Source organism: Gigantopelta aegis, chromosome 8, assembly GCF_016097555.1.
Source record: "Gigantopelta aegis isolate Gae_Host chromosome 8, Gae_host_genome, whole genome shotgun sequence".
NCBI lineage: Eukaryota > Metazoa > Mollusca > Gastropoda > Neomphalida > Peltospiridae > Gigantopelta > Gigantopelta aegis.
Genome location: NC_054706.1, coordinates 74302308 through 74319380, shown reverse-complemented (window position 1 = coordinate 74319380; position 17073 = coordinate 74302308). Strand labels below are relative to the sequence as shown.

At 37.9% G+C, this 17073-nt stretch overlaps 1 protein-coding gene across 1 annotated transcript; it reads right to left on the bottom strand.

The window, feature by feature from the left end:
- Positions 1–490: 490 nt before the first annotated feature.
- LOC121379824 (sodium-dependent multivitamin transporter-like) lies at positions 491–16336 on the bottom strand. Its single transcript, XM_041508476.1, has 15 exons — positions 15968–16336; positions 12681–12746; positions 11401–11452; positions 10073–10140; positions 9035–9189; positions 8498–8638; positions 7856–7988; positions 7217–7305; positions 6621–6736; positions 5072–5139; positions 4244–4330; positions 3562–3773; positions 2554–2645; positions 2045–2163; positions 491–1534 (listed from the first exon to the last, which is right to left on the bottom strand). The coding sequence occupies exons 1-15, from the start codon at positions 16334–16336 to the stop codon at positions 1301–1303; spliced, it is 2001 nt and encodes a 666-aa protein (XP_041364410.1). The 3' UTR covers positions 491–1300.
- Between the last annotated feature and the right edge of the window lie 737 nt (positions 16337–17073).

Sequence of the window (17073 nt, the reverse complement as noted above, 5' to 3'; positions counted from 1 at the left end):
TCCATAGGTGTGAATTGATGGTTTTTCATGGCTCTACACTTCTGACAAACTTTGCTTTACCTAAATGTATTATTATCACTAGTATCAGGTTTATAAGGCTTCCATTACATATGTATTTGTTGATGCAGATATTTGTTCATGTAATTAATGTACATGTATATTTATGTTACTGTTACTACAGAGAAATGTATATTATATTGTTATTTTTGCTCTGCCCATATGCGGGTGTTATGCAAATAAATTATTCTATTCTATTCTATTCTATACACATGTTGTATTTGAAGTGGCAGATGTAGTGGCAGCTGTGGACGCAGTCGTTGCCATGGTGGTAGACAATGTGGTGGTCAGCGTTGTGGTTGTGATGTTCCAGTTACAGCCGTGAGTCCACGTGGGAGAGCGAGGTGTTCCCATACGTTTTATATGCATGACGTCATTGTTTCAATTTGAATCGCTTCTCCATAATAACAAATGACAGAACAGAACAAAACTAAATAGAACTTTATTAAACTCGAAGCCATCATTCGATGGCCTTAGAGGAATTCACATATAATATAACAGCATCAAGATGCACAATATACATAACAGACTACTTGTTGCTATATCGGTGGATTCGTCTTGGGGAAACCACTGTTTACACCGAGAACCAGAATTAAGCTAATCGACTACTCGTCAGTCGATGTCGGTGGTAAAGTACGAATCTACCGTTATTACTTCGACTAATAAATATTTTTACCGACCAGTATTAAATATTACATATGTATTTTCTTGCTTAGAATAGCAGTGTCTGAATATTCAATGTGCTCCTGGTAAAGATTTGTAAGTAGCCCAAAATTATTATTAGGATATAAAGTTAAGTTTGACTTAGTGCAAACACTAGAACTATCAGAAATATGTTTAATATACAATCACTGATATTTTATTTAGTAAACTATATTTAACATGTAATTACAGTCGTTATAAAGTCTCTATTGGTCGACATCATCTTAATCGCCAAAATCTCTAATCCGCGGGTTCTGTAGCACAAATAACAGCGTGGGCCTCTTCCCAGGATATTACTTTTACTAAAAGTATAGGAAGCAAAGCAGAGGCAGTCAAAGACAGTAAGGCAAAGAAGTAATTTCAAGATCTAATAAAAATCTGGAAAATAAATTCATCGGTTTTTTGTTTTTTTGCGTTTTTTTGTTTGTTTGTTTGTTTGTTTTGTGTTTATGGAGCGCGGGGACCGTAGCACGTGCTACTAGGATAAACTGGCTCTGGATATAGTCCCTTTAATTCGTGTGTACAATGTTCATTCTTTCGGTCACATCTTGGTATCTTCATTTTGTTGAGATAAATGAAATCCAGGGTTGTCCATACCCTGTGTTTCCTTATTGGAATTGGCTGCTTCCTTATTTATGTAGCTATTGTCATTGTTAAAATGATTGTTTTTGTCTGTTGAACATTTTTCTATATCCGTGAACAGAGAGGGTTTGTCGGATATGGGGGCTCGCTTGAAAACGTGATCCCAGTGTTCAGGAATTGGACGGTCGTATTTCTGAAACAAAATAGACTTAATACCATCACGATTTTTAAAAAAATACAAAATATTCATTTCATTTCAACTTATGTTCGTGCTTATATCCAATTAAGGTCAAAGCACGCTGTCCTGGGCACACATCTCAGCTATTTGGGCTGTCTGTCCAGGACAGTGGGTTAGTTGTTCTTGGTTAGTGTTTAGTGAGAGAGAAGAGGGTGTAGTGGCCATACACCTACCCACTGAGCCCTTAAGAACTCGCTCTGGGCTGGAGCCGGTACCGGGCTGTGAACCTAGTACCTACCAGCCTGTAGTCCGATGGCTTAACTACTGCGCCACCGAGGCCGGTAGCACACACAACAGACGTATGTACACAATCAAAAACAACCACTGATTTTTTTTTTAATGGAGCATGTCAGCTTTTAAAGGCCATTAACATAAAATGTCATTTCTATATGTCTTGTCATTTATTAACAATAGTATATGATTATGCAAACAATACAGAACTATTCTTAAATTATTAATACTTACTCCTTTGTGGTCAATCCCAAACCTGAGAGGTTTAAGTATTACTTCAGGGAGACAGGGGAACAGTCTATCAAACAAGGGGCAGATAAGTCTAGCGTCGAGAGACGATGGTCTTGTATAACCTGAAAACAAAATAGCAATCGTTTCCATAACAACAGGTGTGACTATGCCACCCCAAATATGGCTTCTCGCATTTATGGTAAATACTATTATTTTACTAAGGGACATCAGATGCGACGATATCCCTACCCTACCTCAATTTTTTATTAACAGAAATGTTTATTTGATCAATCCTATACAGATGCACCTTTAGAAGTGCATATAATTTATATTATTTCAACACGTAAAGGATAGAATGTTCCTGCTTTCCCCCCCCCCCACCACCACCCATCACCCACCCGCACCATTGTAATTAGTGTGACGATTGTTATTATACACACCCCCCCCCCCCCACACACACACTTCCTAGATGAAAATTCGTTACAACGAGCCGATCATCCCGACATACACACCTGTCAAAAAGCTGACTATTAATCCAACGACCACCACCGTCACCATGGCAACAGGAGTGTAGTAGAAGTAAGACATGGTGTAGATGGGAAGGCTGAAAGAAAAAAAATATAACTATTAATTTGGAAGACGGATACGACCAAAAAATGCAACACACAATCATAGTACAAACAGCAGGCAAGACCTACTTATACTACGTGAGTGCCCGTTAGATACTGTTTATCTTACAGTGAATTTTTTGAAACTGCAACAGTGAGCGAAAGCAAGTTGGTTACGTCTATAAACAATGGTAGTTCATTTCATGTCAACTTATTTTCGTGCTTATATCCAATTAAGGTTCAAGCATGCTGTCCTGGGCACACACCTCAGCTATCTGGGCTGTCTGTCCAGAACAGTGGGTTAGTTGTTTGTTGGTTAGTGATTAGTGAAAGAGAAGAGGGTGTAGTGGTCTTACACCTACCCACTGAGCCCTTAAGAACTCGCTCTGGGTTGGAGCCAGTACCGGGCTGCGAACCCTGTACCTACCAGCCTGTAGTCCGATGGCTTAACCACTGCGCCACCGAGGCCGGTACATAATGGTAGTGTCAATTTTATTGGACAGTGTAGTTTTGGCGTCCGGGTCATCACAGTGGAGCAGCTAATTCACAAAGCAACATCGCGTCATCCTTATGTCTTATTGCATTGTACTTCGATACTGCAGAATTGAGAGAATTTAGTGTATTAGTCCCCAGATGTCTTTAAATCGATTCTCTACATGGGACATCGCTGTATAATACCACACATTCCACAATGTTTTATTCAATAGGTATGCAAGAAACACACCATGTGGTGTCTTGGTGTATGCTTGGTGTTATGGTATAACGTGGTGTATGTGTCGTAGCATTGTATTGAAATAATACCCATGCTCACATTCAAATAAGTTTGTCTATGTAAACCCAAGACAGTCCAGGAGAATAAAAAGAGTAAAGTATAAATGGTAAAATCATTGTGAAAATATTAAAAAGACGCACATAGACTTTGTAGTAGAAGCTGTAGTGGCAGCTGTGGACGCAGTCGTAGCTATGGTGGTAGACAGTGTGGTGGTCAGCGTTGTGGTTGTGATGTTCCAGTTACAGCCGTCAGTCCACGTGGGTGAGCGAGGTGTTCTCACTTTGTTCACGAACGCTCCAATTCCGATCCATAGCGTGAACGCCAGGGAGGTCAAACACCCAACAAACGCGCCCTGGTAAAAGAAAGGAATGTATGCTTTACGTAAACCTAGCAACTTGTTTAGCGAGCCTAGTATAATTTTTAAAACATTTAAAAAGGTGGTCGGGAATCCAACATACATTTGTATTCATTCGTACACAGGCAGGCGCATCACCAGGGGATATGTTACGGGCTGTAAGCGAATCCCATTGTGTTGGGGGTTGCATTTGGATATTTTTTGGGGTGGGTTAATATGTTGTTTTATTTGTTTTGCCTTGAGACAAATAAAATAGTTGTCATAAAATGATTAATGTAACAGTTCAATACGATATTTGATGTTTCGTGAAGACGTGTGCAGTTTTAAAAAAAACACTATTTTTTGTGTCAATCCTTGTGTCTAAAAGGTTATGCACAGAATGTAATCAGCTTAATGATGTTTTAACGTGATCTAGGCGTAACCACACGAACCAGCATTATATATTTGTCTGCAAGGTGTTTACTCACCCACTGGTTTCCCCACGGGAAGAACATCCCAAACAAAAACAGTCCAAACAGAGGTCCGTTAATAATGCTGAACACGCTGTAGGCAGCCTGAAAGTGAAAGACAAATTAGAAAACGAGAGTGAGCATTGGCGAAGTCAGCGCTTTAAACTGGTATAGCATTTAACATAGTTTTCCATCATGCAGTAGTTTAAAAGTAAACTGTGTATTGACGTCCCCCCCCCCCCCAATGAGCCTAGCCGTGCACACACCCCGGGTCTGAGACTATCCTGGAATGACAAGACCTCATTACCTCGGATGGGGGAGCTACGAGAAACTGTTAAAACGTTCGTTTTACTAGCTACTGAAAGCGATATGGCAGATCACATGTCTTTAAATTACTTTTCAATATTATCTTCAATCTCAGTGAATTTGGCCTAATAATTCTTCAAGCCAATGATGCCAGAAAAACAAAACTGAAATTTCGGAACAATCACCAACCATACGTTTGTGAATTTCAAAGGGATTTTCACCATCCTTGGTGAGAAACTGACAGCGGCTCTTTGCTCCAACCTGCTCAAATTCACGGTTTCAGGTGGGTAAGTTCCAGTTAAGCAATAATATGTTAATATACAAATGAGAGTCGTGTTATGGATAGGACAGTTTGTATGAAAGAACAAGTGTTCACAAAAACCCAAACATACGACGATGTAGCAAACTTTCGTATCTAGTTCTATGGACGTTTTGACTGCCCCTCGTATCCAGTACCTACAAGACGAGATTGCCAAAAGATTTACTCCATAAAAACCTAGAACACGTGACAGGACAAACTGTAAGATATAGTATACACACCTGTAAGACGCCTCCAAGTAGAGAGCAGACGTAAGCCAGGCACATAGACACCAGACCAAAAGTCAAAACTGAAAATGAAACGGAAATAAGAACTGAATGAGTAAATACAGATAACTAAACTACTGTTGGAAATAAAATGTTATCTTTATATGATTGGGTGTATGAGTAATTAATACAGAATTATGATAGCATACACTTACAAACAGGTGGACACAATCTTGATACCAGAAATCACAAATTGCCGAGGGTTAAACGTATGAGTGCCATCAAACTAGGGGATATTATCAGATATCACTTTAGTAAGCATTGATGTGAAAGGTCTTCATCATAAGCGTTGGATGCGGGGTTTGACAAGGGATCACAGCCTCCTCCAGATATGACTTTAGTAAGCATTGATGTGAAAGGTCCTCATCATAGGCGTTGGAAGCGGGGTTTGACAAGGGATCACAGCCCCCTCCAGACATGACTTTAGTAAGCATTGACGTGAAAGGTCCTCACCATAGGTGTTGGAAGTGGGGTTCGACAAGGGATCACAGCCTCCTCCAACTCCACCCTGTGTTCATGAGACTATTTATGATATAACATTTGAACAACTACACTTATTAACAAACTGCGACAGCAGTGGATTTTAGCAAGTGGTTGCAAATTACTTTTCAGTACACCATAGAATAGTTGGTGGTGTGTGACCATCAAAAAGAGACCCATGTACTTTGACGTTGGAGAACTATCTCTTGATAGTAATGGATGATGTGCTTTGAAGAAGTGCTCAGAACTACAATATGACTTGGCTGGCATGTCGTATACAGATAGCAAGTGCTACCAGAATGGGCACCAAAACGATCAAGGGAACGGAAACTGGGGGAAGGGTCATCAAAATGTTGAACATCTAGCCTTGGCGTTATTAACAGTACTCATTTTAATCTAATAGTATTAACAAAAACCTGACAGAAATATTCAGAGATATTCTGTCTATGCCAACCACCTTGGCGCCCATGACTGTCATCGTGTTACAGTATTGCCATTTACGTATACAAACCAACTATCTTGGTTACTATGAGTTTAATCTCCTTATTATAAGACCACATAACATAATCACCGGTGAGCGTCTCTGGCTACCCACTCATCCGAAAAGGACCTACCTAACATTTTTTAAATAATGTATTTTAAAGATATGACCCAACGTCACTCTTCAAGAATTAAGGGCATTGCAGAAAACTTCTGAAAATAGAATTATCCCTAAAATCTCAAGAACAGTTACCAATATGAAATATTGCAGAGAACCTTCCTAAGGTGACATTTTTGCCGTGCACAGTATATATGATTCTGTTTAAAAAAGAAATAAAACCTTCCGCCCACCCATATTGTTTTTGGAGGAAAATGGCTCACCAACCAATGTTTTGTATCGCCTAATCATGACAAACACTAGTACATACTAATCACCTTGAACACCATGTTTATATATATATATATATATATATATGTGTGTGTGTGTGTGTGTGTGTGTGTGTGTGTAGACACACACACATCTGATCTGATGACGTATACATACCAACCAGTTTGGTTACTATGGTGGCCGTTCTATCGCTCATCTTGGTGCAGCAGTACGGACGGATGAGGTCGGTGACAACCACGGCTCCCATAGCGTTCAGACCAGACGACAGAGAGCTGGAAACATCAACACATGTAAAAAGAAGACGCCTTGTAACACGTTCAAACGTCGTGTCCTTTTAATCCTGCTTTGTTGTTTATTGAGGCTAGTAAAGGTATGATTTCTGGGTAGTCTTTATAGTGTCATCATGGCGTTAAAGTCTCAAAATGGAACTGTGTTGAAGTCTAAATCCAGACTTTAAATGTTTTACAAGCATAGGTAAAGACAAAAAAGAAAACGATATAGTGATCTTACTGAAGACTATGTTACTGGTAGGTAGAATCCAATACTGGAGTTAAGTATCACAACCATTTCAGGTACTTGTTTTATATTTTTTAAACTACTATCCATTCTGATCAAAAGTGTATTAGTCCAGTGGTCCTTAGCGCTGAACGGGTTCAAATGAATTACGAGTTGTTAGCTGATTTAGAGTGTATGCGAATTTTGACCAGAAGAAACACATGACTCTATCATACAGTAGAAGGGCACAACAGTACCTTAAACTTCCGCTGAAGAGACAAGAGATGAATATTCCTGGAAGTCCAGGAAGATGTCCGAGGATGTCCATCACATAGAGAGGAAGAATCTGTTCAAAAAGGAAACACAAGATCACGTGATTGTCCACGTGACTGGCTGTAGCAACATAGGCAGCACTTTCGAATATTTTGATACTGTGACCAATTAAATATATTGATTTCTACGATGTATGCTTTTACGTACTATATTATGTTCATTTAGTGATCTGGTTTGTTTTCTTTTTCTTTTTTATATGGTTGTAATGTAATTCTGTTATAGTTTTACAGAAGTAGATCAGTGTCCTCAATATACTGTAGTGAATCCATTTCTTGTGTGATACTATTATAGAATATGCATACATTTATATTAAAATATTTGTATTGTAAATTATAACATGATGGGGGTGTTAGTTCTTAAATAAACATTTCTTTCTTTTCTTGTAATTTCAAAATAAATAAAACAGCAATAGCAATAATCATCCAATGTTATTCATGAACTGCACGTAAATAACACAAATTAATTAAATAAATTTTATTTATTTTGTTTCCAAATATTTAATTATTTATGTTCCAGAATAAGCAGTGATAAATTGACTGTCAACTGGGTGGTTAATAACAAACCTCGTCAGGCTTGTTGACCAGTCTGTTGAAGCTGATTGGATGGCAGTCTGCGTAGAAGGCGAACATGACGACGCCGATCATACAGCACATGGTGGTGATGAAAATCAGACCGGGTATGTTGATAGCTAGAGCCCTGAAGCAGAGAACGTAAAAGGAATAGATATTTAGCATTCAGTCTCAGACTAAAATGTATTTTTGGTTTTGGTCAAATGCAGAAACATTATTAACCATAATTACTAAACACGATATATGTTAAAGAAGTGTTCCAGTAATTAATTATTAATCTGAATACTTGGGGCCAGATTAAGAGTTTTTGGAGAATGGACAATTTTAAAAAGGTGTTTTAACGGAAATCAATAGAGATTGGCGAAGACTAAACCTCGAAGCATTAGGTGCGTGGACCTTTCAATGACTGGACCTTAGGTTGTGGCCTAACTGACGCTATTTAAAAAATAATCAAATTGTACTAAAGTGTGTTGTTGTTGCTGCTGCTGCTGCTGTTTCCGTCTTGATGCCTGCTAAACTGACTGTAAAATTATATCAAATACAAAAATGAACAAGTCATGTTATTTAATTTTATCTGTCCTCGTTGTGTAGTAAAATACGTGACACTATCTAATTATCAAACCGTCGGTTACCTACCATTGCGCCTTCCTCAGGGTGGGCAAACTGATGCACCTCTGGACCTGTGCCTGGTGGATGCCGTACAGAGACATCCAGAAGAAACCTGCACCGACCACAATCGACCAGAACGAATGACGTGTGGCTGGATCAAAACTAAAGCTGAAAATGTGTGAAATATTTTAAATATTTACTTACAGAAGCGCGTTGGCATAGCAAGAATTTTATTTTGGGGGTCACCATCAAATTATACGAGTTATGACAGGGAAACATAAAAGGTGGTGGGGAATGAAAGGTATAGTGGGGACATGTATCTTCCACGTCAACCTCGTAATATTACAAACGAAGGCCTGATTCTTATAACAACTTCAATATTTGCTCGTGGAATAAAATACGACTTCTTTGATTTGTGACCTCGCAGAATCGACCCAATCTTTGTCTTCAACCCTAAAAACCTTCAGTATCATAATAACATTTTCTAACTTCTAGTACATTTCAAGTCAGCCTTCTGATCCTGAAAATTAATACACCATTCTATTACAAACTCCGAGTACCTACTCGTCAAACAAAATACGTTGTCTTTCGTCGGCGATCTCCCAGGCCCGACCGAATCCTCCCACGACGATAGATCCCTGGATGAGGACTGCCAGTAGACCTGCTGCTATTACTCCAGCCTGGAACGTGTCCGTCCACAGTACGGCCTTCATACCGCCCTGCATGGGAAACAAAATCAAAATTACTATCATCGAATTCAAAACTAGCCACCATACATCTCGGTAAAAACAAAATCAAAACTACAATATTATTTTCCAGTTGAAAATTAGTTGAAACAATAAATATGGTTTGACATAAAGGGGGAAAAGCATTAATTGAAAGTCGAAGTAATCCCGTTTTGTCATACAGCTTAGTTTGGAGGCCAGTGTTGATTTAAATAGCTATGCTAAGTTCGGGGTAAGAAACTGATTTCTAACCTTCAATATTTATTTTTCTTAACCCTGGTCTGTAAAACTCAATCGAAAGTTATTTATTGTGTATATTGTTGATTGATACAAGATCATCAATGTAATAGAAATTGAAATGTTTGTACTTTTTAAAAACTAAACTGCTTTTTTATTAAACCAAATTAATTCGAAATTCTGATTCATGTGCATAGAGAAACATATCAACTGATAATGGAGCACAGTTGAGAAGCAATATTATTTAAAGGAGAAAAAACAACCTGTCCTATTAAGATTGATGGTTGTTTAATACAATTGGCTATATTAGACAACTTGGGATACTAGAGGAATCTTAGAACTGATACTTGCTTAACACTAAATAACAGAGGTAGTTGCTTGAGCAAGTTTGACTGGTACTATTTTCTTTCAATAACGTATCAATTTCAAAAGACACGTCTATCACAAAACAAACCCACCCACACAAATACCTGTCTTTTCCTGTGAACATATCAAATACCTGAGGGGTTGGCGGAGTGGGTTGCTGGGGATGGTTATTGCAACATATTTCTACAATAAAATTACAATCCGTGACTTTCGGAACAAACACTTCAAGTTAATCTCGTAGGTTTACTCATGATTAACTAAATGTTATACGTACAAGAGCAGTGTAGAAAGTAACCACCAGTCCAATGGCCGCCACAGAACCCCATAACGAGAATCCAGTCACTGAAACATAATATTATAGTCACTTTCAGAAACATTCTAAATCTGAACGACGAAACCGTTACCCGTGATCAAGAGCGTATCTCTGCGCAATGCAGATTTGAATTGACATTTGGCAAAATAGTGCTTGATTCCATGAATCTCTATCTAGTTAGTGCCTCATCTATAGAAGGAAAGACTCTCCAGAGGAGATTCTTGACTGGACAGTACATACTGTTGACCGATTCAAAGAGGACTGCCACTCCTATACTAGTTTGCTAAATCAAAACTAGCACAGGACAGAGCTTATTGGAAAAAATATCACTGCGATGACATGCAATCATGCACTGTCAGAATGTTTCAAAAGAATATGTACAATAACACCAATAAATCACTGTCATGCCGTAAAATCGATGTTTAACTTTAAATTAGAAATCAGTTTTCTAAAACAAAGGTCATCAGAGTTATGTTTATTATATCCATATACATATATAATCAAATGCCATATTGCCGTACAGAGAATATTTACATAAAGCAATGGAATGCTAACAAAATAATAGACTGAATGAATGAATGAATGTTTGTTTAACGACACCCCAGCACAAAAATACATATCGGCTATTGGGTGTCACAAATAGTAAGTATATGGCAATATTATTTATATATATTCATGTAAAACCACAGTGTAAGGAGCTGTGGGGGAAAAGTATAATACAATACATAAAATCAAGGTAAATAATAGACATGAATAAAACAGACACACAGTACATCGGATATATTACTGTGGCTGAAATTGTTCAAACGAAAAATTTCAAACAGTACTTAAGAAGCTGATAATTAAATTGAATGGATAGGGAGCAGGATTTAGTGCAATCAGTCGAGCGCTCATTTTGCTTAAATTGTAGCACCGAACCTCCTCTGTTGACCTATTGCCCCCCCCCCCCCCCCCCCCCCCCCCCCGTCCTAACCAGTGTCCCACGATTTGCGTATTTCGTGATACGTGCTATTCTGTTTGTGGGAAACGGCATATAAACGATCTCTTACTATGAATGGAAAACTAATACTAATGGGTGTCCATCTAAAGACTACGGCCCGAATTTACAAAATTTACAATACTTAAACATCTGTGTTTAAGAAAAACAGGTTGCGTAAGTTCAGTCCTACGTGTCCGGAATACTACATGTTTGACATCCAGTAGCCGGTGATTAATAAATCAATGTGCTCTAGCGGTGTCGTTAAACAAAATGTTATGGATTTAATGTACAGTAAACATTTGTGTCTTACCTGCATACAGCGCTAATGATGGGGTGTATAAGACGAACGCCAGATATATCAACTGTAAAGTAAAAACAAAACCTCAAATTTTTTAGACAGTTTGTTTAGTATTGCACGCTGTTTGCAAATTATTGCATAATATTTTGCAAAATATTGTGTTTCTGCCAGAAAACTAATTGTTGCTCATAAAATTCATATTACTCTGCTTACAACTTTGATTTGACAGGTCCGTAGGAACAATATCTGGAATGGGTAAGATGGATAGGGGTGGGCACACTCGCTGGTGTGAAGTCCACAGTCTCTAGTGGAGGAGTGGGGGGGGGGGGGGGGGGGGGGGGGGGGGGGGGGCATAAGCCAGATTTTATTTTTATTTATGTAGAATAGGACAAAAAAAAGTGTATTTTCGTCCTCGAGTGCCACACCCACTTCCATGTCTTATGAACCTGCTTAATAACTTTATAACTTGATTACACAGAAGTCTTAGAAGACCTTATCAAAACTTGTTTCTGCATGTGTTGAATTATTAATAGTCCTGTCATTCAATGCATATGTAATGTTAGTATGTTCTAAAATCTGTCATTATAAAGTTGTCCCAGGGAAGATTTCTGTCAAAAACTATTATTCGAATTAAAGCCCAATCGACTTGAATAGGTAAAATTGCCCGTTTTTAAGCCCATGGACTGCATTTCACGTCGGCTTAAGATTCCTGTCAAAAACTATTATTCGAATTTAAGCCCATCGACTTAAATAGGTAAAATGTCCAGTCTTTAAGTCCACGGGCTGCATTTCACATGGACTTAATACGGGAAATCCAGGTAAGTTCAAAAACAATTTCAATTAATGTTAAATTTAATATTCATTTCAATCATTTGAACTTGTTTTTTGTCCTTAAATCCAATTGAACTTCAAACACACTGACCTGATCACATTCCTCATCTATTAACATTGACAACATGACTGTACATGGCTTAAAATACGTGAGATAGCAGTACAAAAGAATCGGGGTACATGTACAGCAATAGAGGATCTTTTTCAAGTAGACATAAAAGGCAAACTTGAACAAAAAGGGACACTTTTTCATATTTGTTTGTAGATGCAACAGTCCCCTCCCCTTCCCCAGGAACGACCCTGGACTGTGGATCCATAGTTATTAATATTTTATATGTAGGTATTAAAGAGAGGCATTATGTCATAGTCTATGTGTGATGTGATAAATGTATTGCATGCATGCACTCAGTGCCATGGTCTGTGGTCACGTTTCCTTGATAATAATATATAAATCTACTTACCGTCTGCACAATGAGTATGAGACAGCCTAAAACTCGCACTTTCTTGCTGAAACGTAACTCCAAATACTGAAATACAACAACAATCAAAAACAAAATTCTGAGACAAAGACCGCTCGAAAATGATTGCTGGGGACACTTTTGGATTGCAATAAGGTATACCGACTTTGTATAATTTAGACTGCTTTAACAGATGCTGTAAACTAATCTGTATTCTACGCGATTTTCTCTTAAATAGCACGCTAAAAGCAATCAAAACAAACAAAACAAAAAACCTGAGATGGTCTCGAATTGTCCTATCTATTAAAGATTCATTATTTGTATCTAGCATTAATGTAATCATAAATTAAAAGAAAAATTATAAAACATAAAACGTTTTTCACTGAAAGCTTACTGTGTTTGACCTATGTTTTGTGTTGTTTGTTGTTATTTGTTGTTGTTGTTGTTGTTGTTTGGGGGTCTTTTGTTGGTCTTTTTTTCTTCATTTTTTTGTTTGGTTTCGTTAGGGATTTGTTGTTGTTGTTGTTTTTGTTGTATGTTGTTTTTGTTTTGTTTTTGGGTGGTTTTTAGGGGTGGGGAGTATATCATTTTAAACATTGTAATTCTATCAAATATAATTATCCTGCAACCAGTTTGTCTTAACCAATTATATTGACTGTTTAGAAGTGAAAAACTGCTATGCGTTTGATCTGTTTAATTCACATTTTTTACATCGTTATCAGTACATATATGGAAATAAAGTTTTGTGCTGTGCAAAATATCACAAACAATTGCAAATTTATTTAGAAATTTTTACATGATAAATAACAATCTGATTGAAATCAGCTCTGACAAATAACATCTTACAAGAATAAAGTCATAAATTGTGTATGTCATACTGAAAAAAGTACTCAAACAAATCTCGATTCTTTCAAATAGAATAATTGCATTTCCACAGGAGTAGACCTAAATATCAATGTTTGTGCAGAAATGAACACATTAAAAACACAATTTAATGTTCAGTCACCCTTTTGAGGAAACGTACGACGTGCACGGCCCTGTGATGTCACCCTGACACGGCAACTTGTACACGGAAACCTGAGACTCGGCAAACACACGCTGTCCATTTAGTGTGAGTAGCGACGGAAAATTATATACACAATTGCGCCGAGTCTCCTCTGGGTTGTCATGCCACGATCAGAAGCGATCAGGCCCTTTCTAAGGGCCCTATTGGCAAACAAGGAGACACCTCATCATCCGCAGGTCTTAACTACGAGCTACTCTCGGTCTACTAAAAATCCACACTCATACGTAGCTCCCTACCTTTTATTTTTAGAACGACCATCAAAATTGCGCCAAACTTCCTTCATTAAAATGCGCACCATTTCCCGTTGGCTTAATCCTACGGGACATTCCAAATTACATAGCACCATACCCCCTCCCGCCTGTTACCAACTATGGTTGGACTGCTGGTGATTCCTTGTACCTGCCAGTGCAGGCGGTCCCTCCTGCACCCTCCCCAACCCTTTCCTGTCCTGGACGGAGGAACCGGCCGAGGCCGGTACTTGTACCCAGGACAGGTGTGCGCTACAACAGCTTGCTCTGAATGTGCACGCTAAACAATTTGGAATTGGAATTGAATTGGAGTGAGGGTATTATATCGGTGTTTGAATAAACATCTTCTATTAAAGACATTTTCCCCGAGTCTGTTGCTATTGCAACATCTTTCCTCATAATATTACCTCTTTTAACAACTAAAATAACATATGATTCGCCCTCAAAATAATTTGAGTAAGATTTCTGTAAAATACTTAGTTTTTTATTTGAATATTATTATATATACATCCGTGTGCGCACTCTTCTATCCTTTTGATAATACAGATATTGCAGAAAGGTTTTGGCGTCTGTAATGGCATGCCCTATAAGTGGCAGTCCTCCTACAGAGGGAATTGGAACCATATGTCGTGGCCAAGAACAGTTTTCTCGTAGACAAAGTACATGACCCGACATCGAGTCAAAGCTGCTTACTCTGTCATAACTTCTTTTGGAATCACTCTTGTGCAGAGTAAAATCATTTGTGCGGTATGTGCTCTTCTGTCTGTGAAAAATGCATATAAAAGATCTCTTCTTGCTATTCCATAGGATTAGTCTATGTAGCGGAAATGAGTTTTCTTTCTCAAAATAACCCTACGTTAGACAAAATAACCATTATTAAAAATGTGCTGAGGTGTCGTTAAACAAATAGTTCTCTGTTCTTTCCTTTTCCCTAAGGACGTAATTTCTATAAAACTCACAACAGTCATTTGTTTTACTTATATATAAAATTAAATAAATTGCAAAACATATGCACGTTATATTTATCATGCCTGATTTTTTTAATAATTATTATTTTTCATGTGAAATGATTGGACCATGAAAAACTAGATATTTTAATTAAAGCAAACCATATATAAAACTTCTCATTTGAAATATAGGCCTGATAGTCCAGTTTTACTATACTTTTATAAAGACACGGGCAATCGCGTGATGCCTTTTTCACGCCATATACAAAACTTCTCATTTCTAATATAACCTTGATACTTCGTTTTTTACTGTAGTACTGTCATAAAAGACACGGACTAACTCAAGACACCCTTCTCACACAACGTATTACGATAATAAATGTCATGTTAATCACCATTTATTTCAACTTGTAATGTCGGTTAATGTGTATGTAACTGGGTTCTGAAGAATGAACAAAACTTAGAAGGCCACCTTCAAGAACAAGAATTTTGCTTTGACACAAGTTGTACGATCAATTTAGTTGGTCAGTATTGGGATATTTTGAGGTTTTCATTATTGCATAAAACGAAAGGAAAAACGAAGAATTATTGACTCAGAAAGAAGTTTTTATCATTCAGCTTTTATGGTCTCAACGGATTCATTATTTTAATAAATATAAACGACAAAAGCGTATTCCGAAATCAAAATCGTATCTCTGCACATGGCAGTCGAAAGGATGTTTGGCAAAGTCGTGATTGCTTCCATGATCCACTTTAGGGTGCTCACCCTTAGGAGGATCGTCACTCCCCTTGGAGATCCGCAACAGGAGGCCTGCCACTCCCAAGACTAGCTTACAAAACCCCTACTGTAGGTGTATTTATCATGCGCGGATTTGGGGCGAGGAATCTTGTTCATCAACACCACCATACAACATTACATTGATATTATGGACATGTCGAAATAACTGAGAATATATCAAATAATTCATTAATTTATTAATTGATAATTCGTTAATAGTTCATTAATTTGCATCTATTAGTGTTTCTTACCTCGAATGTGCTGGTAATTCTCAACTGAAAGAGAAAAGGTATGAAGATTCGAATGACGGCGCTGAGAGCGAACACGAAGCTAAGACTGAGCCACCAGAACATGGTGTTGTAGTTGTACATCTCCACCGGGGTGCCGAGCAGCGTCAACGCCGACATGAACGTCACCACCAACGACATCGACACCGGCACGATGTCCATTTTCCGTCCAGCAAGCAGGTAATTCTTCGTGGTGACAACGTTTCGGTCTTTGATGGCGAAGAAGACACCGATTCCACATGATATGAGTAGAGTGAGCGTAAACAGGACGTAGTCCACAGCCCCGAACCGTTTTACCACTCCAGTGTTTATACTGTAATCTCCGGCAACCATTTTTAAAAATAAGAGAAATTCAAATGTATCACAATCTGTCAAAGTTGAAAAACAAATTTGTTGTATGTCCAACACAAAAAGCCACTGTTCGTTTTTTGGTTTTACTTTTGCCTCGATTTCTTCTTTACTGTCAAACAATTGTTTTTGCTTTTGTCTGGGTTTATATATAAATTGTTTTCTGTTTTGTTAGTTGTTTCTTCTGTTTTCTTCTTCTTCCTTTCACTGCACTTGATAACTTCTAAAAATTGGATAACCCGATGATATATGGATATTTTAATGACAGCATATACGTTAAGAGTGAAATGTTGTTTTTCATTGGTCGTTTTCTTGCTGATACCTAGTTATAGGTTGCACTATACCAATTAATTTCCGGCTGGGTCGAAGTTCGAGGTGCAACGAACTTCTGACAGAGAGGTTAACACTACAAGTCCTGTGATTGGTTATAAATGTGAGTGTGTTGGTTGTAAAAAAAAATAGTTTCATCTGGGCTAAAAATGTATGCAATTTTATTTGATGTAGTACCACCGTGTAAAGTAGCCTTGTGCTTGGAACATGTATGGGATACCTGTAAAAAAAAGTACACAAATTTTGTGCGAAACTAGGGGTGTTGTAGAAACATCTGGTTACACCGAAAATGAGCCATGAAAGGTCCCATTTTCTGCAGTTAATACTTTGAAAGAAATGTTTTATTTAACGACGCACTCAACACATTTTATTTACGGTTATATGGCGTCACA

Coding starts and splice junctions, on each gene's coding strand:
- LOC121379824 (XM_041508476.1), bottom strand. CDS start 16,336: ATGGTTGCCGGAGATTACAGTATAAACACTGGAGTGGTAAAACGGTTC. Junction 8,639..9,034: donor CAACGTATTTTGTTTGACGA/GTAGGTACTCGG, acceptor ACACATTTTCAG/CTTTAGTTTTGATCCAGCCA. Junction 2,646..3,561: donor GCTTCTACTACAAAGTCTAT/GTGCGTCTTTTT, acceptor TTTTTCTTTCAG/CCTTCCCATCTACACCATGT.